At 46.1% G+C, this 24,064-nt stretch overlaps 2 protein-coding genes and 1 long non-coding RNA gene across 3 annotated transcripts in view; 2 read left to right on the top strand and 1 right to left on the bottom strand.

Annotated features, from left to right (window-relative positions):
* Nucleotides 1–3,569, top strand: part of LOC140911527 (uncharacterized) — a 27,191-nt gene extending 23,622 nt beyond the window's left edge. The window contains exon 2 of the long non-coding RNA XR_012159011.1: nucleotides 3,389–3,569. This is a non-coding gene — a long non-coding RNA (uncharacterized lncRNA). The remainder of the gene's footprint in view (nucleotides 1–3,388) is intronic.
* Nucleotides 1–19,768, bottom strand: part of LOC140911519 (uncharacterized) — a 20,899-nt gene extending 1,131 nt beyond the window's left edge. Inside the window, exons 1-4 of the mRNA XM_073344742.1 lie at nucleotides 17,697–19,768; nucleotides 10,701–10,868; nucleotides 546–644; nucleotides 41–449 (exon numbers count right to left, since the gene is read on the bottom strand). Coding sequence (XP_073200843.1) covers nucleotides 41–449; nucleotides 546–644; nucleotides 10,701–10,712 — 520 coding nt within the window. The 5' untranslated portion in view covers nucleotides 10,713–10,868; nucleotides 17,697–19,768. The remainder of the gene's footprint in view (nucleotides 1–40; nucleotides 450–545; nucleotides 645–10,700; nucleotides 10,869–17,696) is intronic.
* AP3S1 (adaptor related protein complex 3 subunit sigma 1) overlaps nucleotides 1–24,064 on the top strand; it is a 148,028-nt gene that overhangs the window by 25,428 nt on the left and 98,536 nt on the right. The window lies entirely within an intron of this gene.

Here is a 24,064-nt window from a genome sequence, read left to right on the forward strand (position 1 = left end):
GCTTTTAAACCATGTATAGTATTTTAAAAAGTACACTCACCAGAGGTCCCTTCTCTGCCTGGCGTGTCTGGGAGGCAGCCTTGGGTGGGTTCGGGGGGTACTGGCTCCAGGTCCAGGGTGAGAAACAGTTCCTGGCTGTTGGGAAAACCGGTTTCTCCACTTGCTTGCTGTGAGCTATCTACAACCTCCTCCTCATCATCATCTTCTTCGTCCCCAAAACCTGCTTCCGTATTGCCTCCATCTCCATTGAAGGAGTCAAACAACGCGGCTGGGGTAGTGGTGGCTGAACCCCCTAAAATGGCATGCAGCTCATCATAGAAGCGGCTTGTTTTGGGCTCTGACCCAAAGCGGCTGTTCGTCTCTCTGGTTTTCTGGTAGGCTTGCCTCAGCTCCTTAAGTTTCACCTGGCACTGCTTCGGGTCCCTGTTATGGCCTCTGTCCTTCATGCCCTGGGAGATTTTGACAAATGTTTTGGCATTTCGAAAACTGGAACGTAGTTCTGATAGCACGGATTCCTCTCCCCACACAGCGATCAGATCCCGTACCTCCTGTTCGGTCCATGCTGGAGCTCTTCTGCGATTCTGGAACTCCATCATGGTCACCTCTGCTGATGAGCTCTGCTTGGTCACCTGCAGCTTGCCACACTGGCCAAACAGGAAATTGAAATTCAAAAGTTTGCGGGCCTTTTCCTCGCTACCTGGCCAGTGCATCTGAGTTGAGAGTCCTGTCCAGAGCGGTCACAATGGAGCACTCTGGGATAGCTCCCGGAGGCCAATACCATCTAATTGCGTCCACAGTACCCCAAATTCGACCCAGCAAGGCCGATTTAAGCGCTAATCCCTTTGTCAGGGGTGGAGTAAGGAAATGGATTTTAAGAGCCCTTTAAGTAAAAAAAAAAAAAGGGGGCTTCGTCGTGTGGACGGGTACAGGGTTAAATCGATTTAACGCTGCTAAGTTCGACCTCAACTCCTACTGTAGACCAGGGCTATGACTGGAGAACTAGTGAAATGGTGACATTGTAAGGACCAAGAAAGTAAAAATTTAGTTATAGAGAAGGGATGGAATCTTTAAGCAGATTGTTTAACACACAGTTTTTTTGTTTTTTCCTAACACCTGTTTATCTTCAATCATTAATTAACATTGTGAATAAAAAGCTTTTGTTAAAGATTCACCATCCTCAGTGCTTCAGTTAAGGTAGTAAGAACTCACTGTACAAATCCCTTATCCTTCTGATTGCTCATCCAACAAAACTACAGAAGATACATTTTTATATTCCTGATCTTTTGAAGTTAAAAAACCCCCCACTCCATCCCCATCCCAAAGCCCTAACATTTTTAGGTCATCTTTATACAGTGTAAAAAAGCAAAAAAGGGGATAAGCAAGTCCCCTTTAAGTTCTCCATGCTCTGCAGTACACAAGAACAGAGAAATCATGGTACCCCATAGTTTTGATGTTTATTTTATGCTAGAGTTTCCTACCACCACCCTACCCCCAACTAGCCCATAATATGGTGGATGTACACAACTCAGTTTACATAAAGGGATAATCTGGAAGATAAACAACCAGAGATCTATATTCACTTTCACTGGTAAAAATACCCAACTTGTTGCCAAGCAAACATTGTCCTCTAGAACTCCAAGCATACAGCTGTGCTGATTAAACAACACGGGTTTATTTGTACTGTGTGTATCCAGTCATAACTGAATCACAAATTCAGAAGCATGGATTGTTCACTTAATTAAAAGTTTTGGTTCTAGCAACTCACATCTTCGGGTGGTCTACTCTACAAAATTAGGTTGATGTAAGCCAGTTTGCATTGACCTAGTTGTGCATGTGTCTAACTTAAATTTATCTTCTCCCAGTGTAAGTACCCGATTACGGCAAAGCAGTAACACCACCTCCCCAAGCAGTGTTGAGCCATGGTAGATGTACTGAGGTCAACACAGTGCAAGTGTAGACACTGCATTACTTATGTTGACCCTTACAGTCCTCCAACAGCTGTCCCACAATGCCCAAACACTGATTGCTCTGGTCACAATTGTGAGCTCCATTTCCCAGGATCCTGGAGACCAGCAGGCTCCCCGCCCCTTAAAGCCCAGCAAATTTTTGAAATGCCTTTTTCTGATTTTCCAGCTTGGCAAGCACACCTAGCAGTTCTCTCCTGTTGGCCAGCTGCACATTCCAGACGTGCTTCAGCTTGGAGAGACAGGAGATATTGGATCTCCTGGGCCTGTGAGGAAAAGAGGCTGCGCTACAGACCAGCCATAGAAATGTAGACATCTACAAGCGGATTGCACGGGGGATGCAGGAGAATGGCAATGACAGGGACTAGCAGCAGTGCCGCTTGAAAGCAAAGGAACTGTGTCAGACATATCAGAAGCCAAGGAGGGGAACAACCAATTGGGGGCCACACTGCAGACCTTGCACTTTACAAAGAGCTGCATGCCATCCTTGACAGAGACCCCACTACCATCCCATAGACCACTGTGGATACTTTTGAGGCCTCTGGTGCAAACAGCAAGAACAAGGAGGTAGAGAAGGAAGAGGAGGAGGATGGGGGACATGCGACTGGGGAGGTCCAGCTATGCTGCAAGCCAGGACCTGTTTGAGACTCCGTTGCAGTTCAGTCAGTCCCAGCAGTTGAGCATGGGTGAGTCCAATGCCAGGGAAGGAACCTTGGGTAAGTGTGTAATTGTGTTTCCCATTACGATGATGCACTGATGGCGCCCCCAATGTAACAGGACATAGCTACTGACCTTTCATTAATTTACTCATACTAAAAGAGGTAGCAGTACGACAAAGAGAGCGAGCATTATCTGCTTTTGATTCCCCTGTAGAAGTATGCGGGGAGGAGGGGAAGCGGATCACTTTCTTTGTGCACACAGGGATGTCCAATGAATTCTCCTGAGAGAGCTCAACGACGCTTTCCTGGAGATATTCCGCAACCCTCTCCTGAAGGTTTCTAGGGACGGCAGCCTTATTTCTTCCTCTGTGGTAAGACACTTTCCCACACCACTTGGAGATAAATTCTACAGGCGCCATTGCAGTACATGGCTTCGGGATGATAGCAGCAGCTATTCTCTCTTTGTCTTTGTTACCCTCAGGAGTGAGAGATCAGCTAAAATCACCACTGCCTGTGGAAAACGGTGCCAGTGTTCAGTGCCACTGCCCTTTACTCATCGTTTCATTCTCTCCTCATCTCCCTTACCCTGGTGGCTCTGACTCACCACGGCTGGTGCTGTGAGTGGCACCATGTGCAAGCACAACTGTCAGTAAGTATATCTTGTTAAAAACTTTAGGGGAGCAAGGGAATGGAGTTCTGAATCTTAACTTTGGCTTTCCATTGTGACTATACTGACAATGGTACTTCTGGGTGCTTTATCTGCAGCTTCTGCTGTGTCGCCTAAAAAGGTTTCCCCTCCAACCCTGTGGAATGCCTGAGTCAGATAAGGAGGATTAAGAAGAGGACTCGGGATGACATGTTCAGGGAGATCCTACAAGCCAGTGCTGCATCAGACTGTGAGCACAGGCCCTGGAGGATGAACACTGCAGCCTGGAGAAGGAAATAGCAGGTAGGAGAAAGACTCAGGAGCCCAAGCAGGTAAAGAAGAGGGAGATGCACCAGGACATAATGAGGTTTCTCTGGCAGCAAACTCCAATACTGCAGCCTCTTGTGGACCCACAGGTTCAATAATCACGTGCTCACGTGCTCACCTCCCTTTGCGGTCAATGGAAAGCTCCACGGCAGCATCTCCCAACACCCAACCCTCAACATTCCACATGGCATATGGGGCTGCATCCCTACCGCTACCTAATGGGAGACACTAAGGACAACCACAGCTTCACATACACTGACCTGAGAGAGCCATAGTAACTGTATGTGTAACTAAAATGAACATTAATTATTTCCCTTTAAGTTCTTTCCCACTAATTTATTTTTTTTTATATATTTGCTTTTAAATGTCTCAGATTTTTTTTTTGCACTGGTTTTGTTACAGAATAAAATTCTACTATTTGGAAAATAATTTTTATTAGTTCACAACGTATGCTGCAGAGTGCCTAGTAGTTCTGAAAGCACCAATTTACATGTGGCTGTACAGTGTGACACAATTCATAGAATCAGTGACAAACACAGTGTTACAATCATAAATGTATAACAAGCACCACAAAATTAATAGGTGCATTCAGGCTTGCCGACAGGGGGAGGGGAGGGCAAATGGGGCAATTGTCCAGGGGCCAGTAGCAGCGGTGGAGGCTGGGAGCCCAGGGCCCTTTTAAATCGACTGGGTGGGCCACAGGGCTCCTAAGCATAGACGCCAAGTGGGTGCTGATCACCCACTGGCGGGCTCCTCCTCCCCCACACCTCCTGCCATCCACTGATCAGCTTGTCCCCAACAGCTGTTTGGCAGAGTTCCAGAGGTGCTGGGGGGTGAAGAGCAGGGGGTGGGAAGAGGCAGTGCAGGGGCGGGCCTGAGCGATGCCTGGCACAGGTGCCAGGAGTGGAAGGGACGGGACCAGCCCTTTCTAGCCATTGAGACGCTGCTGGCAGTCCTGTGTGGTGGCCCAGGCCCAGGCCAGGACTTGGGTTCAGGATGGCTCGTGCAGGTGGGCCAAGGCCAACTCAGGGCAGGCCAGGGCTCAGGGCAGCTCTGACGGGCAGGTTGGTGCGCAGGGCAGCTTGGGCAGGCAGGCCAGGCCTAGGGGCTGCTCAGCTGGGCTGGCTGGGGATGCTCTGGCTGCGGTCTGGGGCTTGGGCCTCCTCTGGCCCTGGCAAGGGAGGAGGGGCAGGGCGGGTGGGGCCTCAGGCAGAAGAAGCAGGGCAGAGAGCTAGCCTCCTCGAATGGGGGTTCAGGCGCCGCCCATGCCAGCCACATTGCCAGCATTGAGGAGGCACGTGACCTGCCCTTTAGATTGTGCCCCCCACTATGGGAAGGCACCAGTTGTATATGGGGTGCCCTCGGAGGAGGGGGCGGAACAGGAGTAGGAAGAGGTTGGGCGGGAGTGGGGCATTGGGGGAAGGGGCCAAGGACTGAGCAGGGGGAAATGTGGAAGTCAGCGCCTGTGCTCCTCAGCGTGGGCGGGGTGGTACTGGTGGCAGCAAAGGCAGCCAGGTGGGCATGTGGAAGCCCTGGCCATGCCGGAAGAGTGCGCCCAGCAGCGCAGCTGGCAGCTCGCTGGGCACATGCGGGAGCCCATTGACTGTTCTGCCCTGGGGCCCAGAATTGCTGTCAGTGGGTCTGGGTGCATTGACAGTGTTATATGCAATGATGTACACCAGAGCACCACACAATTCCTAAAGGCCCCAAAACACCAAGGCCAAGTAGAGCACAGTACACCACAATGCATTAGTGTGGCACACTGTTAAAGTGCTCTTTCAAAGCCTGCCTGAGCCAGATAGTTCCACTTTGAGCTCTTCTAATAGCCCTAGCGTCTGGCTGTTCAAACTCAGCGAACAGCCGCTCTACCTCCAGCCCAGCTGCAACTTTTCCCCCTTTGCTTCACAGATATTATGCAGGATAAACACTGGGATTTTTTTCACTGAGAGCCAGTCTCATGAGTAAACAATTCCAGCGTCCCTTCAATCTACCAAAAGTGCATTCAGCTGTCATTCTGCACCTGCTGAGCCAGTAGTTGAATCTTTCTTCAATGCTGCCAATGTGGCTGGCATGGGCGGGGCGTGAACTCCCATTCAAGGAGGCTAGCCCCCGCCCTGCCCCTTCTGCCTGAGGACCCATCCTCCCTGCCTCTCCTCACACCGTGGCCGGAGAATCCCCAGCCAGCCCGGTTGAGCAGCCCCTAGCCCCAGCCTGCCCGCCCGAGCCACCCTGTGCACCAACCCACCCACCAGAGCTGCCCTGAGCCCTGGCCTGCCCGATCCACCCTGAGTTGGCCTTGGCCCCCCTGGCCAAGCCTCCCCGAGTTCCACCCCGCCCGAGTCGCCCTGAGTCCCAGCCCGCCCCAAGTCCCAGCTGTCCAAAGGAACTCTGAGCTCTGCTGTGGCCCAGCCCCGGAGTGGGGAGCATTAGTGGAGGTTTGGGTAGGCTTAGCCTCCCCCAGCCTCCATTATGCACCACCCATGCTGGCTGACATACGGCTTCAAGAGCCAGGAGAGCAAGATAGGCTTGGTCCCCCTGGATCACTGTTGGCATTTCAACATTCCCAGTGGCAATTCACCAGTTGGGAAAGAAAGTCTCTGCTTGTAGCTTTCTGAACTGTCTTGTATTCTTAAAGATGTGAGCGTCACGCACCTTTCCTGACTAGCCAACATTCATGTCCATGAAGCATCCCCAGTGATCCACCAGCACTTGTAGAACCATAGAACAGTAGCCCGTTTGGTTGATGTATTCTGTGGCAAGGTGGTCTGGTGCCAAAAGAGAGATATGCATGTTATCTATCACTCCCCTGCAGTTCAGGACCCCCATTGCTGCAAAACCATCCACTATGTCCTGCATATTGTCAAGAGTCACAGTCCTTCATATCAGGACATGATTAATGGTAATGCACACTTGCATCGCAACAGCCACCACAGTGGATTTCCCAATTACAAATTGATTCCTGACTGACCAGTAGCAATCCAGTGTTGCAAGCTTCCATAGAGTGATCTCCACTCGCTTCTCCACTGTCAGTGCAGCTCTCATTTTGGTGATGCTGCGCCGAAGGGCTGGGGCAAACTTTGCACACACTTCTGGAAATGTGGCCTTGAACATCCAAAAGTTCTGCAGCCACTGCTCATCATCCCAGACCTGCATAGCAATGCGATCCCACCATTCAGTGCTTGTTTCTCGGGCTTAGAACCGGCACTCCACCCTCTGCAGCTGCTCCATGAATGCCAACAATAACTGCATTGTTTCTTTCTATATCCCACAGCAAGCTAGCCTCCAAGGAATTGTCTTGTTCCCTACGGCTCCGCAAATACTGCAGGATCAGTCACATTGCACTTCCAGTGCTCATCACAATAGTGCAGAGCTGTGCAGGATACATGCTTCTCACGGAGATGGCAGGTGCACAGGTTTAAGGGGCTTTTAAAAAGAGGCGCAAAACATGGGCTGTAGATAAAATTATGGGCAGGAGAAAACTGCATCATGGGACACTGAAATCATGTTCTCAGTCACCCATGTTTGCCCACAAGAGGCTTGCAAACCCTTCCCAAAACACCCAGCACTAAATGATGGCAAGTTGCACTGCAGGATAGCTACCCACAGTGCACTGCTTTCTCTGCATTGATATATGCGCTGCTAGTGAGGACATGCACCGCTGACACAAGGAGCGTAGTGCGGACATGCAAAAGTGATGTAATTACTGTGGCGGCTGTACGTCGATATAACTTAGGTCGACATAATTTTGTAGCGTAGACTTGCCTTTTGCAAATCATTGATTTTAGTGTGTGTGCCTTTTTTTGTTTTTGAGGTTCACACAGGAAGACAGGGATTAAATACTTCCCCTTAATGCTGCTGCTGTTTCTTCTTGATACATTAGTTAAATTTATGTCAGTCCCGGGAGGATCCTGTCCTTTTACATTAGTTACTACTGTTTATTAGCCATCCCAACAGAAAAAAAGGAAGGAAGGAAGGCAAAGCTTTCAGCAGCCAGAATTCTCAGTTTTACTATAAAACAGAAACGTTAGCCCAAAATACTGTGCAGGATGAAGTCAAGTCTAGGAAGAGCATCAGCAGAAAATGGGGAAAGAAAATGCGGATATGGGGCAGAAGTGACAAAAAAGGTAAGAGGGTGTAGGAAGGAAGGGAATGAAATATGTTGGGACAGGAAGCCTTTTTAAAACATGAAACAGCCTAAAAAATCCACAGGATTCGTATTTTCTACAGTTGCCTTTATATCAAGTATAAAATGTATAATACATATGGAGATAATGACTACAGGCTTCAACCAGGTTGGGGCCCCATTATACTATGCGTTGCGGGACTGATCCAGCGATGTACTTAAGCACATTAGTAGTCCCACTGAGGGACAAAAGATATAAAGACTTAACAGCATAAAGAAGAATAATTATAGATCCCCAGCTATCCCACTGCACTGAAATATAAATATCTACAAAGCCAATACAAACAACAGGTATTTGTATAGCACCGCAGCACACAGAACTCTGTAGTGAGGTGGAGAATGGCAACCCTTAGACACGAGGACAAAAGGAGTTGCAAGAAGAGAACAGAAATTGTTTTTTCAGGTACTTTGAAGACATGCTTCAACGATAAGTAGGTTTTTGTGGCATAAGACTTGATACAGTGGGTCAAATTTTGTTCTCAATAACAGTCCTCCAACCTCATTGAAATCTAAGGAGTTTCATGAAAATACGATTTGGCCCTTTCTTTAAACTATTGAAAAGCTTATAAAATGGAGTGCTGCTGAATGCTTACACTCCATTTTCTCTCTCTTATCGTCCTACAGCATTTGACAATATACAAGCACCATTATTCCATCAGTTAGCGAAATGTTTCATGCTGTTTAGTTATACTGATACATAATGACTAGTCTTCTTAAATTTCAAAAAATCATTACCTTGAAAACTGTCAGACCTTTGATTTATTCCAGACCTCCCTCTTCAATCTGATCCTTTCTTTGGCCTTTTTATCCTTCTCTGACCTTGCCTGGAAGGTGACCTGGTAGATGTTGAAATTCTCAAATCCTGTTACTATAAGGCATTAGCAGGCTCATAGGAGGTTGATTAGGTGACAAATCCTTGTCGGCCTATTGCTATCACAATACCCCGTGGTAGCAAGATCCACTAAGAAGAAGATTTGAGTGGCACAGTAAGTGTTTGCAATAGGATCATCATGATATTCTAGAAAGTCACAGCAAGTCCCCTCTCTCTCTGTGCATTGGAATCTGTAGGTTCTTAGCAACACATTTATCATCCACAAAAACATGACATTTACAAAAGAATCACAGCAGTAACTACTCCCACATCTGAAAATGGCTGAAAGGGTTGCAAATTCATGAAGCCTCATTAAAGTGCAAGGAGAATTTGTTACCTTTGATATATTTTCATATTTTGTCTGGGTATTTTTTTTTTAGAAAAGGAACATTTCAGATTTACTGCAGCCATTCCTCACAGTCAGAGGTGTTTGAAATTTAAAACCAATTTGATCCATCTTTCATTTCAAGAATTTGTCATAATCGCTTAAAGGTTTCTACTGTGAAATGCTGGGATCTGCTGAGAGGTCATTTTAGGGGAGACTGCAGTGGGGATGCTGGGGACCACAACTAAAATCTTTTTAGACTCCAGAATTACTTTTCTAATTCACCAGGCTAATCTCCTTTGTATTTGCAGAAATGAGGTGACCCAAATCTGCTGCAAATATTACATAAAACCAGAAGCCCTCTATCTAATTAAATAAACCCCCTTTACGAAAAGGGGATTATAAAAGCAAAGTATCTTTACGACTCAGAAAATTGTGGGAATTCCTCAAACATCTTTCATCTGTCCACTAACAATTTAGGGTTATAGCTTCCCCTTCAGTCAGAAATGTGCACAGAGGGCAAATACCCACCTCAAAAGGTGTGCTGCTGTGGGCACATTCTGGTCTGCAGCACCACCCCTTCTAGGAGGCAGCAGAGTCTGTAGGAATAAGGATCTGAAAGAGGTGTGGTCTGGGGAAGGGCTGGCTGCCTAGAATCTTCAGGATTAGCAGAGGACAAACCTGCAACTCTTGGGCCATTGGCACTCAAAGGATTCTGTAAATCCTTTCTAATCTACTATACTGATATACATTTAGAGTAACTCCACTGATTTCAGTGGATTTATATCAGTGCAAATGAGATCAGATTCTGGTTCCGTTCCCTTTCTGTTCCCAAGTCCAGGCAGCACGCTTTGCACAGTTGCTGTATGACAGTTGACTGTCCCACCAACACCTGTTGTCATGTGAGCCTTTTAGTGGTGTTAACATGGCATCAAGGATGTAGCTGTTCAAAGTAGCACTACTGCGGGCAGATCTTTATGCTGAGTCCTACAGGAGCCACAGAACAGTTGCACATTTCATAGCCTCACCTCCTCTGCTGTGAATACCTATTTCCCCCATACTGCCTGTTAGGATGGAGCTGAACAGAAGGCACCGTTGATCACTACACATTGGTGGTAGTGAACATCGCCCAACTGATTTTGTCCTAGTTGCACCATTTTGTTCCTCTGTTATGGCTCGGAGGGGATCATTTGGGATTTCACAAATAGAGATGTTTCTTTAAGCTCTGCTGAAATTTGATTATAAGATACACGGTAGTTTCCTGAGAAGTTTTTAAGTAGTTTCTCACTGAGGGCACTAAACCCCACTATAACTTCTTGTTTTAGCAGACATGATGGTATGCCCAGTGACAACTCCAGCTGTAGATCATTATAGGGTAATGTGACATATTAACTTGCAAGGAATCCTGCAGGATGTATTTGCTGTCACAAATCTCTTTAAATATTGACCTCTTTACAAATTAAATGTTCCAAGCAAACACTCCTAAATCTACGATGCATGTCTTGCAAAATAAATTACTGTTTAAACCATGGAATGTGCAATATAATTCACGCTATTACTCCATCCTGTCAGGGCCACCTCCGACCACTCTCTGAGAAATCCTATCACCTTCTGCACAAGGGAAAATAGTTTCAGATCAGCCTTGTTACTCCAGAAAGTGTTATCATCAAACAAGCTTAATCAATGAATTGTGTGAGTTGTAATGCCAGCAATTCCATTTCTTACCTCTTCTGTCATCCGTGGAATTTATTCCACAGTCCATGGTGATTTAGAGAAAGAAAAAGAGAGTTGTGTGTGATCCCAGGGACTTTCAGTCTAAGTTGTAGGAGTTACCTCTTGTAAACTGCTGTGTCTTGTCCGAATAAGCTTTTAGTGGCCAGATCATCAGCTGGTCTAAATCAGAGGAACACCATTGAGTCAACAGAGCCTTTTTCCTCCAGCGGAGGATTGGGCCCTTTATTTTTTTTTATACTTTAAAAAATACAAAGAAACAACTATACACTGGCAAGCACGGACTGCATGTAAATGCAGTAGCTGGTAGAGGATACAATATGCTTGTTATTTTACAGCAAAAACATCCCTTTGGAAGGCAAGGATGACACTTAATAAGGGAAGGCTCTAAAGCAGGGAAGAATTGTCAAGACCACTTCAAAGCTGCACACATGTTGTATCATATACTCCTGCTTATCTGCCCTATCCTGGATAGTAAGGATCACTGAATTACTGGCTGAGCCTATTTGATCTGATAAATTGGTGCGCCTGCACTCTTGGCCATCTGTCAGGTTATCAACTTGAATGTCAGGTTTTGTAAGTTTTGAGCAATTTATAATGAAAAAAAACAAACAACAAACCCACCCCCAAGCATTTTAGAAGTCCCTGGGGCTTGCCACTCCGGATAGATTTGTCTATGGTGTCAAAGCTATCCTGAGCTACTGGGCTCTTTCAGCTCCTGAGAGTATGGGAGGTTTAAAGCTCTTTTGTTATAGTTTACCAGATTGCTGGGGAGCCTATAACAGCAACAATATGGGGGCGGGAAATTCCCTTCCTATTCCCTTCCCTCTACTACCTTAAGGCATATGTTGGAGGGGAGAAGAACCTCGGATCACAGCCTGTCTATAAATAGATGGGACAGATCCTCAGCTGATGTAGATTGCCATTGCTTCATTGACTTCAGTGGAGTAATGCCAATCACATGTGACTATAGCAGACTGCTAGCCCCATTTACCTACCTTCCTATAATAAAGGTAGAAGCTTCACTACCACAGATACTAGATTTCCTATTTCTGTGCATATGCTGACTCTGGGTATTCCAAGTCTTTTAGCAATTTTATGTCTGTTTGAATAATGGACTGATTTCAAAGTTTTCTACCATATGTAAGTTGATGCCTTTATGCACAAAGAGAACATTCAATACAAAGACACTATGCACACCAAATAAAGTGAAAGAAGTGAATGTTGTTTAATGAAAGGTCCTGTGGTAGATGGATTACTGTTTTCTCTCTCTGATTGTCTTGGGTGCCATTACATTAAAAAAAATTTTTTTTGAGACGTAGATACCATGGAAATTGTATTGTGCCCAGTCAGCCATGCAATTATGTCAATATTGCTTAGTAGGCAATGCTTTTGCTTCTAGGGCTTTATCTACCCTGGGAAGTTTTTTCAGAATATGTTTTTACATTATAACTAATGAAAGGGTGCATCCAAATGCTTTGTTTATGCCACTTTAAGCTACTTCCCTTGTGAATCATTGCATCCACACAGCTCTGCACTTTCCCCAAATAATCGCACAGCATTCTGGAGAGATATCCCCTGGTGCAATATTCTGCCCCTAGGCTCTGTGCACCCTGAGATTTTTCTCAGGTGAATTGTGGGGTGCCTACCAGAACTTATTGTAATTCTGGGATTTGGGGTCAAACTCAACATCTCCCATGATTTCTCTTCTGGCATCCTATAATTAATCTGTTTTTTGTGAGCAGGTGCCACTTTCAAATTGTTGTCAGTAAGAATGGAGGGAACACTGCTGAGTACCATGATCCCGAACATCATTAATATGAACAAGTTGCTCACTATGTGGTGATCATGCAGCTTTGGATGTCTTTGGCTTTGGATGATTTTCAGAGACAGCCACGGTGATTCTGCAGCAATGCAGGTAGAGGAGGATGTGGATAAAATCAAGTAGTTACTTCAGCAGAATATTATCCTGGAACAGCTTCACTTGGTGGAGCGACACTTCTGGGTTTGGCCAACTAGCACTGACTCATGAAACAGGACAGTGATGCAGGCCTGGGATGACAAGCAATGAGAACTTGAGGATAATGAATGCTCCTTTCATAGAAATCTGTGCAGCGCTCCTCCAGAACTGCAGTGGCAGAACTCCAGCATGATAGTTCCCCTCAGAATGGAGAAATAGATGGCCATTGCTATTTGGACTAACTAGTGTGGTGTGAGTAGACCAACTGTTGGGCCTGTTCTGCTGGAGTTGTGCACTGCAGTTGAAAGAGTGCTGCTGGACCAGGTGATAAAGGTTGTCATTGCATAGGAGGTTATTGTCATGGCTGAGATGTGGGTGGCCAGGCTAGGGGATAGGACCTGGAGTAGGAATAGGGCCGGGTGGCTGCAGCAGAAATCAGAGCCCGGAGTCAAGCTAGGAGGCAGAGCCAGTTAGAAACCAGGAACCAGGCCTAAGGTCAGAGCCACAGTCAGGAATCAGGAATCTAGCCAAGTCTCAGAGTCGGGGGTCAATCCAGGAATCAGAAGCAGAGTTCAAAGCAGGGAATGAGCACTAGGGTCTGTTTTAGCAGTAGGCCATTTACAGACAGATTACACAAATAGAATTCCTTCTTAGAAATTGATATGCTAGGGCCCATAACATTTAGTATTTTAGGTCCCAATTCAGCAAGGTACTTAACCATGTACCTAACTTTAAGCATAAGTAGTCCCAATTATTCAGCTACTTGAAGTTAGATATACTGTATCTTAAGTGACTTGCAGAAATGGGACATTATACTGGAAAGTTACTCCAGCCCAAGGCATGACAGAAATAGTGCTAGACTCAAAGAGCTCATATAATGATAGACTTAAAGAGCTCAATCTATTTATCTTACCAAAGAGAATGTTAAGGGGTGACTTGATCACAGTCCATAAGTATCTACATGGAGAACAAATATTTAATAATGGGCTCTTCAGTGCAGTAGAGAAAGGTATAATACGATCCAATGGCTGGAGGTTAAAGCTAGAGCAGGGGTTCCCAAACTTGGTTCACGGCTTGTTCAGGGTAAGCCCCTGGCAGGCCAGGAGACACTTTCTTTACCTGAGCATCCGCAGGTACGGCTGCTCGCAGCTCCCAGTGGCCGCAGTTCGCAGTTCCTGGCCAATGGGAGCTGTGGGAAGCGGTGCAGGCTGGGCCACTGCTTCCCGCAGCTCCCATTGGCCGGGAACGGCAAACCACAGCCACTGGGAGCTGCGAGCAGCCATACCTGTGGACACTCAGGTAAACAAAGCATCTTGCGGCCCGCCAGGGGCTTACCCTGAACAAGCCGTGAACCGAGTTTGGGAACCCCTGACTGGAAATAAGGTGTACATTTTTGACAATGAAGGTAATTAACCATTGGACCAATTTACCAAGAGTCATGGTGGATTCTCCATCACTGACAATTTTTAAATCAAGATTGGATGTTTTTCTGAAAGATCTGCTCTGGAAATTATTTTGGGGAAGTTCTCTGGCCTGGGTTATACAGGTGGTCAGACTAGATGATCACAATGATCTCTTCTGGCCTTGGAATCTGGGATCTATGAAATAGTCACAAAAGCACCATTCATGTCAGTATGTAATTATGAGCAATGCCTCTGCTCCTGCACTCTGAATGCTTGCAGGGTTGTAGTCTAGCCCTTAAGGAGCTGTTAGTGAAACAAAACTCTCATTCCTAATTCCTGAATGTCTATTACTTCCAGAAAATATGATGGGCCACTGGAAGGGTATTAAGTTATAGGGAGCCAGGTGGGAGTGAGGTTCATTTTCTGTTTGGTCTTCCGAAGTGTATTATTATAGGACCCAGTCCTAAAGTCTGTACTTTAAGTATTTTTACTATACTCATCAGAAGAGGAAGTTAGTTCCTGAGCGATTCACTCTGCCTCCTCCACCTCAGTGGCAAAGAGCATTGTTTGGTTTTGGCTGTTCAGGAGTTCTAAAATATATATTACTGTCGGAAAGTGAAGGTAAAGGAATAAGTCTTTTGGGTGATGAGATTTATAATAATTCTGATCTCCCACTTACGTTACTGGGAGCTTTGTTTGCATAAGGATTGATTTTAAAAAACTCAGGATTAGGCTCTGACATTTTGGGTTTCATATATTTTAACAATAATTTGGTTTCTGTATTTTTAACCATAGAAGACGCATCTCTACTAAGCAACCACCAGTAAGGCTAGTATAAAACACAACAATCCATTTTTGCCCCATTCTCTTATTTGGAACACACATCTGTCATAAATATAAAGGGAAGGGTAAACCCCTTTGAAATCCCTCCTGGCCAGGGGAAAGCTCCTCTCACCTGTAAAGGGTTAAGAAGCTAAAGGTAACCTCGCTGGCACCTGACCAAAATGACCAATGAGGAGACAAGATACTTTCAAAAGCTGGGAGGAGGGAGAGAAACAAAGGGTCTGTGTCTGTCTGTAGTCGTCTTGGCCAGGGACAGAACAGGAATGGAGTCTTAGAACTTTTAGTAAGTAATCTAGCTAGGTATGTGTTAGATTATGATTTCTTTAAATGGCTGAGAAAAGAATTGTGCTGAATAGAATAACTATTTCTGTCTGTGTATCTTTTTTGTAACTTAAGGTTTTGCCTAGAGGGGTTCTCTATGTTTTTGAATCTAATTACCCTGTAAGATATCTACCATCCTGATTTTACAGGGGGGATTTCTTTATTTCTATTTACTTCTATTTTTTATTAAAAGTCTTCTTGTAAAAAACTGAATGCTTTTCCATTGTTCTCAGATCCAAGGGTTTGGGTCTGTGGTCACCTATGCAAATTGGTGAGGCTTTTTATCCAACATTTCCCAGGAAAGGGGGGGTGCAAGTGTTGGGAGGATTGTTCATTGTTCTTAAGATCCAAGGGTCTGGGTCTGTAGTCACCTAGGCAAATTGGTGAGGCTTTTTACCAAACCTTGTCCAGGAAGTGGGGTGCAGGGTTTTGGGAAGTATTTTGGGGGGAAAGACGCGTCCAAACAGCTCTTCCCCAGTAACCAGTATTAGTTTGGTGGTGGTAGCGGCCAGTCCAAGGACAACGGGGGGAATATTTTGTACCTTGGGGAAGTTTTGACCTAAGCTGGTAAAGATAAGCTTAGGAGGTTTTTCATGCAGGTCCCCACATCTGTACCCTAGAGTTCAGAGTGGGGGAGGAACCTTGACAACATCTCTCTCTCTCTTTTTAAATGTCCTGTAGATCTAAGTGGCACAAAAGATTCATGCTGTTCCCTGCCCTCCAGATAGATGGAGATGCTGGCACTTGCTGGTGTGGGGCAAGATATTTCAGAGGCTGGGAATGTCATATATGGACTTTTTTTAAAAATGGCTACACAAAGAATAATGCAGAATTGATCATAACTTATTCCACAACATGGAAGGAAAATACACTGGAAGTAGGGATCTTATGTATTGTCTTTCTCTCTGGCAAGCAACCAAGAATGAGACTTAAATAATTTAATGTTCAGCACAACTTATCCATGTTAAATACACCTGAAAGAGTTGGCAGCAGCACCAAGACAATATAGCAAGACAGTGGAAAGAGGAAGATGTGCAGTCCCCTAGCCCCTATATCCCTAGTCCTAAACGTCAACAGACCATCAACTGTTGTGTTCTCGCTGGGAGTTTTGCCATTGACTTCACTGGAGCCAGACTTTCACACCCTGGATACAGGATCCATTTCTCAACCTCCTGAGTAGATAAGCTCTGGTACAGAACCATTTGTATACCTACTGTCACAAGAATTATGGTTCCTAAGTATTCACCTATTGCTTACTTAATGCAGTGTTTTACTCTTTGCATTAATTTGCCCTGTGGCACTTTATTAAACAGCAGAAGACTGTGGAGGTCAGAGAGAGGTGCTTTGGTTCAGGGGCTCAGAGCATCAATATTACAGAATAAGCAGATAGCACTCTCACTACAGTAATATTGATATACAATATATTTGATCCACATAGCATTTCAGTCTAGTAGTAAATATAATGTAGTAATTTTCTGGAGTTGGTTTTAGGAATGAGATGATAGAAGAAAATCATTCTTAAAACAGTTTCCAATAAAAGGAACAGAGGTGTACATATGCCAATCTCTTAGTCCCTCTTCTACCCTTGGCTTCCCATAAACCTAAGCCACAGAACAAAGCTCCTAAATGAGAACTATTACAAATGTTTCAATCATAACTGGGAGACTGATCCTACCACAAGAGTAAGAATTCTGCTCAGGCAACACATCACCTTAGTGAGGCATCTGCAAATAAGATCCCCCCAAGGATTACAATGAAACCACATGAAGGGTTAACAGAGAACACCTTCAAGTATTTTGAATTTCTGTCCATTTCCTAATCCCATGATTGTGCTAGAATCCTAAAGCGGAGAAGTATTCTGCACTAAATGGACACTGCAAGGCTCTGTAACCAGAGACACTTAAGATTCATAAAAACTTGTGTTACAAAATAGCACTGGACATGCATCCACATTCTGTTTGGACTGTGTATAGGCTTTGTCATACCAATCAGAGTGCTTGAAACACTAGCACATCCCCACAGTGACTGCAGTCAAGCAGGGATTCCAGACAGGTGAGCAAGTGTGCCAGTAAGTCTTCACCATCTGACCTAAAGCCAATGCAAAGCTTCTCATTGACTTCAATGGACTTTGGACTGAGCCCACAAAGGGCAGTTCTGCTCTAAAAACTGCTTCTCTGAAAGTGGCAGTTGGGGTTCCTGGTTTAGTGTTTATCTGTGTTGTCCATATCAAACAGCCTCAGTTTCCAGGTAACGTAATTTCCCCTTCCTCCCGACTGCTACCCCTGAGAATTCTGTGTTCTATTCTAGCATCATCACCAGAAGAGCTTGCTGGAAAATTGCATCCCATGTTTGCCTTCCTGGCCAACTTTTCCCCCACATGCGTGAAAGACCAAGTCAGGATTTGAGCATAGATGGCCAAGTTGCTGATCTTAAACATTTCAGTTAATTTTTGTATGTATTTACTGTCACAGTTCCGGGCAACTGCTCCTGTATTTTCTTTCAGTGGCCCTCCAAGGATGCTCACTATCAGGCTTCCAGCTCCCCTGGCCATCACCTCTCTTGGGTGCAGACATGGGTCTCTCTCCCTTCTTATTGGGGTATCTCCTGGCTGCACAGTTCCCTGCCTTCACTGTGTTATTCCCCAGCACAGACGGGTTGCCCAGGGACACCTGCTTGATTTCTCTGCAAAGACAGTTAACAGTAATTGCTGCAATTATAAGTTACCACATAGCTCTTCTAAGAAAGCTTACTTTATTCTTAAGGTACAAAGCATTACAGAGAAAACATATTAAACACAATAAAAGAACCCACATGCATGCTAATAAGCTTGCCAGAGTTCACTCCAACTGGCAGGAGCAGTCCTTCAAGGCCCCATTCCAGGGGGATTCCCTGTGGGTACAAGTTTACCAAGGCTTCAGCTCAGAATGAGTGCACAGTCCTACCTGGCCTCAGCAGGCCCAGCCCTTCCAAACCTACCGTATGGATTGGTGTCCTCCATGGACAAGGCATCCTGTTACTGGATCAGGAAGAAGGCCCTGAGCCAGTTTAAAACCAGCCTACTTAACAAAAAAACATTTCTTTGTCTGTTGGTCCCCAGAGTATCCAATCTGAAGTAGTATTTGCACACCTCTCCAGGGGGCGGCTTCTCTGGAGGTGTTACAATCTGAGTGAATTTGCCCTATCAGCCCTTGTTGTTCTCCTACTTACCTTCCCATGGAAATACTTACAATTCCACAGTAACACACACACTTCATTTTCAATACAATGAATCCCAAAGATGTTAAACCTAATTCAATAATGTTTAACTTAATTCAGTAAATTTCATTCAGCACATGGCAGGAAATTGTCAGTCGGTCACATTTACATCTCACCACCTTTTCACAATGCTTTATATGAAAATTTTGCCCCATCGTATCAAAATGGAGAGGCAGGATGGTCTTGCAGTTGTGGCACTGGACTGGAACACAGATCTGTGTTCAGTTCCTTGATCTGCCTCAGTCTCCCTGTGTAGCTTTAAGCAAGTCACTTAATTTCTCTGTGCCTCACTTCCTCATTTGCAAAACAGAATGGTAATACATCCTTTCTCCTACCCTTTGCCTGTCTTGTCTGTGTAGGTTGTAAGTTCTTTGGGGCCGGAATGGTCTGTCACTACATGTCTGCACAATGCCTAGCTTAATGGGAACTTCCTCTCAGCTGGAGCTTCTAAGCACTACTGTAATGCTAATAATAGTAGTAAATCAAAAGTTTGGTTGTTTTTCAAATTAGCATTTGTTTGGGCTGTTACTTTTTCTCATTACCTGAGTGAGTTTAAACGGTAAGGAATAAAACGAGGAATAGATTAGCTCTGGGGTTGAGAAACAGACAAAAACCAACAACCACAAGCCAATTTTTTCACAAGGTGCCTTATTACAGGGAATTTACAGCAAGACTGGATGTACCATCTGTGCTTGTGTAATGAAAAGAGGGGTCACAACTCTCCTCAATCTTTGGTATATAAGCAAATTTTTCTGTGTGTCAAAGTCAGATTCAGGACTCACATAATTTGTCAGACCACTCTGTTTATTAGCAAAGCGCTTTGCTAATGCACCCAGATGTGAGGCCCTCTCTGAGGCTCAAGATAACTTATTTATACAGCTAAGCCAAAGCCAATTTAACATAAGAGACAAAAGAAAGCAGAAACTGACAAATATACATACATATCTTATTTGCATACTAACGTTTACCAATCTCCTAGCTCAGTAGAAGCTCTAAGTTAATTAGTTTGAGGACCCATTGTCTCACACTCCTTAATGTTTCTCTTCTTGACAACTATATTTCAAGAAACCCTTCAAGTAGCATTTCTTTAATGGATTATAATTTCAATATAATTCATTCTACTTTCACATGTGTCAACAGAGGGATGAGACCTGTCATAGAATCATAGAATCATAGAATATCAGGGTTGGAAGGGACCCCAGAAGGTCATCTAGTCCAACCCCCTGCTCAAAGCAGGACCAATTCCCAGTTAAATCATCCCAGCCAGGGCTTTGTCAAGCCTGACCTTAAAAACCTCTAAGGAAGGAGATTCTACCACCTCCCTAGGTAACGCATTCCAGTGTTTCACCACCCTCTTAGTGAAAAAGTTTTTCCTAATATCCAATCTAAACCTCCCCCACTGCAACTTGAGACCATTACTCCTCGTTCTGTCATCTGCTACCATTGAGAACAGTCTAGAGCCATCCTCTTTGGAACCCCCTTTCAGGTAGTTGAAAGCAGCTATCAAATCCCCCCTCATTCTTCTCTTCTGCAGGCTAAACAATCCCAGCTCCCTCAGCCTCTCCTCATAACTCATGTGTTCCAGTCCCCTCATCATTTTTGTTGCCCTTCGCTGGACTCTCTCCAATTTATCCACATCCTTCTTGAAGGGTGGGGCCCAAAACTGGACACAGTACTCCAGATGAGGCCTCACCAATGTCGAATAGAGGGGAACGATCACGTCCCTCGATCTGCTCGCTATGCCCCTACTTATACATCCCAAAATGCCATTGGCCTTCTTGGCAACAAGGGCACACTGCTGACTCATATCCAGCTTCTCGTCCACTGTCACCCCTAGGTCCTTTTCTGCAGAACTGCTGCCTAGCCATTCGGTCCCTAGTCTGTAGCTGTGCATTGGGTTCTTCCGTCCTAAGTGCAGGACCCTGCACTTATCCTTATTGAACCTCATCAGATTCCTTTTGGCCCAATCTTCCAATTGGTCTAGGTCCTTCTGTATCCTATCCCTCCCCTCCAGCGTATCTACCACTCCTCCCAGTTTAGTATCATCCGCAAATTTGCTGAGAGTGCAATCCACACCATCCTCCAGATCATTTATGAAGATATTGAATAAAACCGGCCCCAGGACCGACCCTTGGGGCACTCCACTTGATACCGGCTGCCAACTAGACATGGAGCCATTGATCACTACCCGTTGAGCCCGACAATTTAGCCAGCTTTCTACCCACCTTATAGTGCATTCATCCAGCCCATACTTCCTTAACTTGCTGACAAGAATACTATGGGAGACCGTGTCAAAAGCTTTGCTAAAGTCAAGAAACAATACATCCACTGCTTTCCCTTCATCCACAGAACCAGTAATCTCATCATAAAAGGCGATTAGATTAGTCAGGCATGACCTTCCCTTGGTGAATCCATGCTGGCTGTTCCTGATCACTTTCCTCTCATGCAAGTGCTTCAGGATTGATTCTTTGAGGACCTGCTCCATGATTTTTCCAGGGACTGAGGTGAGGCTGACTGGCCTGTAGTTCCCAGGATCTTCCTTCTTCCCTTTTTTAAAGATTGGCACTACATTAGCCTTTTTCCAGTCATCCGGGACTTCCCCGGTTCGCCACGAGTTTTCAAAGATAATGGCCAGTGGCTCTGCAATCACAGCCGCCAATTCCTTCAGCACTCTCGGATGCAACTCGTCCGGCCCCATGGACTTGTGCACGTCCAGCTTTTCTAAATAGTCCCTAACCGCCTCTATCTCCACAGAGGGCTGGCCATCTCTTCCGCATTTTGTGATGCCCAGCGCAGCAGTCTGGGAGCTGACCTTGTTAGTGAAAACAGAGGCAAAAAAAGCATTGAGTACATTAGCTTTTTCCACATCCTCTGTCACTAGGTTGCCTCCCTCATTCAGTAAGGGGCCCACACATTCCTTGGCTTTCTTCTTGTTGCCAACATACCTGAAGAAACCCTTCTTGTTACTCTTGACATCTCTGGCTAGCTGCAGCTCCAGGTGCGATTTGGCCCTCCTGATAACATTCCTACATGACCGAGCAATATTTTTATACTCTTCCCTGGTCATATGTCCAACCTTCCACTTCTTGTAAGCTTCTTTTTTATGTTTAAGATCCGCTAGGATTTCACCATTAAGCCAAGTTGGTCGCCTGCCATATTTACTATTCTTTCGACTCATCGGGATGGTTTGTCCCTGTAACCTCAACAGGGATTCCTTGAAATACAGCCAGCTCTCCTGGACTCCTTTCCCCTTCAAGTTAGTCCCCCAGGGGATCCTGGCCATCCGTTCCCTGAGGGAGTCGAAGTCTGCTTTCCTGAAGTCCAGGGTCCGTATCCTGCTGCTTACCTTTGTTCCCTGCGTCAGGATCCTGAACTCAACCAACTCATGGTCACTGCCTCCCAGATTCCCATCCACTTTTGCTTCCCCCACTAATTCTACCCGGTTTGTGAGCAACAGGTCAAGAAAAGCACCCCCCCTAGTTGGCTCCTCTAGCACTTGCGCCAGGAAATTGTCCCCTACGCTTTCCAAAAACTTCCTGGATTGTCTATGCACCGCTGTATTGCTCTCCCAGCAGATATCAGGAAAATTAAAGTCACCCATGAGAATCAGGGCATGCGATCTAGTAGCTTCCGTGAGCTGCCGGAAGAAAGCCTCATCCACCTCATCCCCCTGGTCCGGTGGTCTATAGCAGACTCCCACCACTACATCACTCTTGTTGCACACACTTCTAAACTTAATCCAGAGACACTCAGGTTTTTCTGCAGTTTCGTACCGGAGCTCTGAGCAGTCATACTGCTCCCTTACATACAGTGCTACTCCCCCACCTTTTCTGCCCTGCCTGTCCTTCCTGAACAGTTTATAACCATCCATGACAGTACTCCAGTCATATGAGTTATCCCACCAAGTCTCTGTTATTCCGATCACGTCATAGTTCCTTGACATCACCAGGACCTCCAGTTCTCCCTGCTTGTTTCCAAGGCTTTGTGCATTTGTATATAAGCACTTGAGATAACCTGTTGATCGCCCCTCATTGCCAGTATGAGGCAGGAGCCCTCCCCTCACAGACATTCCTGCCTGTGCTTCCTCCCGGTATCCCGCTTTCCCACTTACCTCAGGGCTTTGGTCTCCTTCCCCCGGTGAACCTAGTTTAAAGCCCTCCTCACTAGGTTAGCCAGCCTGCTGGCAAAGATGCTCTTCCCTCTCTTCGTAAGATGGAGCCCGTCTCTACCCAGCACTCCTCCTTCATGGAACACCATGCCATGGTCAAAGAAACCAAAGCCTTCTCTCCGACACCATCTGCGTAGCCATTCGTTGACTTCCACGATTCGACGCTCCCTACCTAGGCCTTTTCCTTCCACGGGGAGGATGGACGAGAACACCACTTGCGCCTCCAACTCCTTTATTCTTCTTCCTAGAGCCACATAGTCCGCAGTGATCCGCTCAAGGTCATTCTTGGCAGTATCATTGGTGCCCACGTGGAGAAGCAGGAAGGGGTAGCGATCCGAGGGCTTGATGAGTCTCGGCAGTCTCTCCGTCACATCACGAATCTTAGCCCCTGGCAAGCAGCAGACTTCTCGGTTTTCCCGGTCAGGGCGGCAGATAGATGACTCAGTCCCCCGGAGGAGAGAGTCCCCGACCACCACCACCCGCCTTCTCCTCTTGGGGGTGGTGGTCGTGGAACCCCCAACCTCAGGACAGCGCATCTCATGCCTTCCAACCAGCGGAGTCTCCTTCTGCTTTCTCGCCCCAGACATATCATCTGGTCCACTCTCCGCAACGATACCTGTGGAGAGAACATGAAAGCGGTTAGTTACCTGTGTCTGTGTTACTGGAACCCGGACATTCCGCTTACCTCTTCTGGAGGTCACATGTTGCCAAGCTTCTTCACTGGTCTCTTGGCTCCTCTGTGCAACCTGCTCTATATCTGTAGAGCTTTGTGCCCCTAGAAGCCTATCCTGAGTTTCGTCCAGGAAATCCTCAGTTTCCCGTATGCAACGCAGGGTTGTTATCTGTTGCTCCAGACCTTCAATCTTCTCTTCCAATATGGAGACCAGCTTGCACTTTGTACAGACAAAGTCGCTTCTGTCCTGTGGAAGAAAGACAAACATGGCACATCCAGTGCAGGTCACAACAGCTGAACCCCCCCCTTCCATATCACCTTCCTACTATGAGCTTCCTCAGAGCAGTTTGCAAGACGTAAGCCTCACTGGGCTCCCTCCAGGCGAACTCCCAGGCAAACTCCTGCTGTGTGCTGCTCTGCTGTCCCCGCCGCTCAGCTGGTTCGCGAAGCTCTGGCTATTTTTAAACAGCCAGGCTTCCCTGTCGCAAACAAACAGACACCCTACTGCCCGCCCCCTGCAGGCTAGCAGCCAATCAGACACTCACTCAGGCTCTCACACTGCCCCCCCAGCAAACACACGCTCGGATACTTCCTCAGCAAGCAAACAAACACAGACTCGGATATTTACCAGTCCCAGGCAAACTCCTGCTGTGTGCTGCTCTGCTGTCCCCGCTGCTCAGCTGGTTCTCCGCCGCTCAGCTGGTTCGCGAAGCTCTGGCTATTTTTAAACAGCCA

This window comes from Lepidochelys kempii, chromosome 5, assembly GCF_965140265.1.
Source record: "Lepidochelys kempii isolate rLepKem1 chromosome 5, rLepKem1.hap2, whole genome shotgun sequence".
Taxonomy (NCBI): Eukaryota; Metazoa; Chordata; order Testudines; family Cheloniidae; genus Lepidochelys; species Lepidochelys kempii.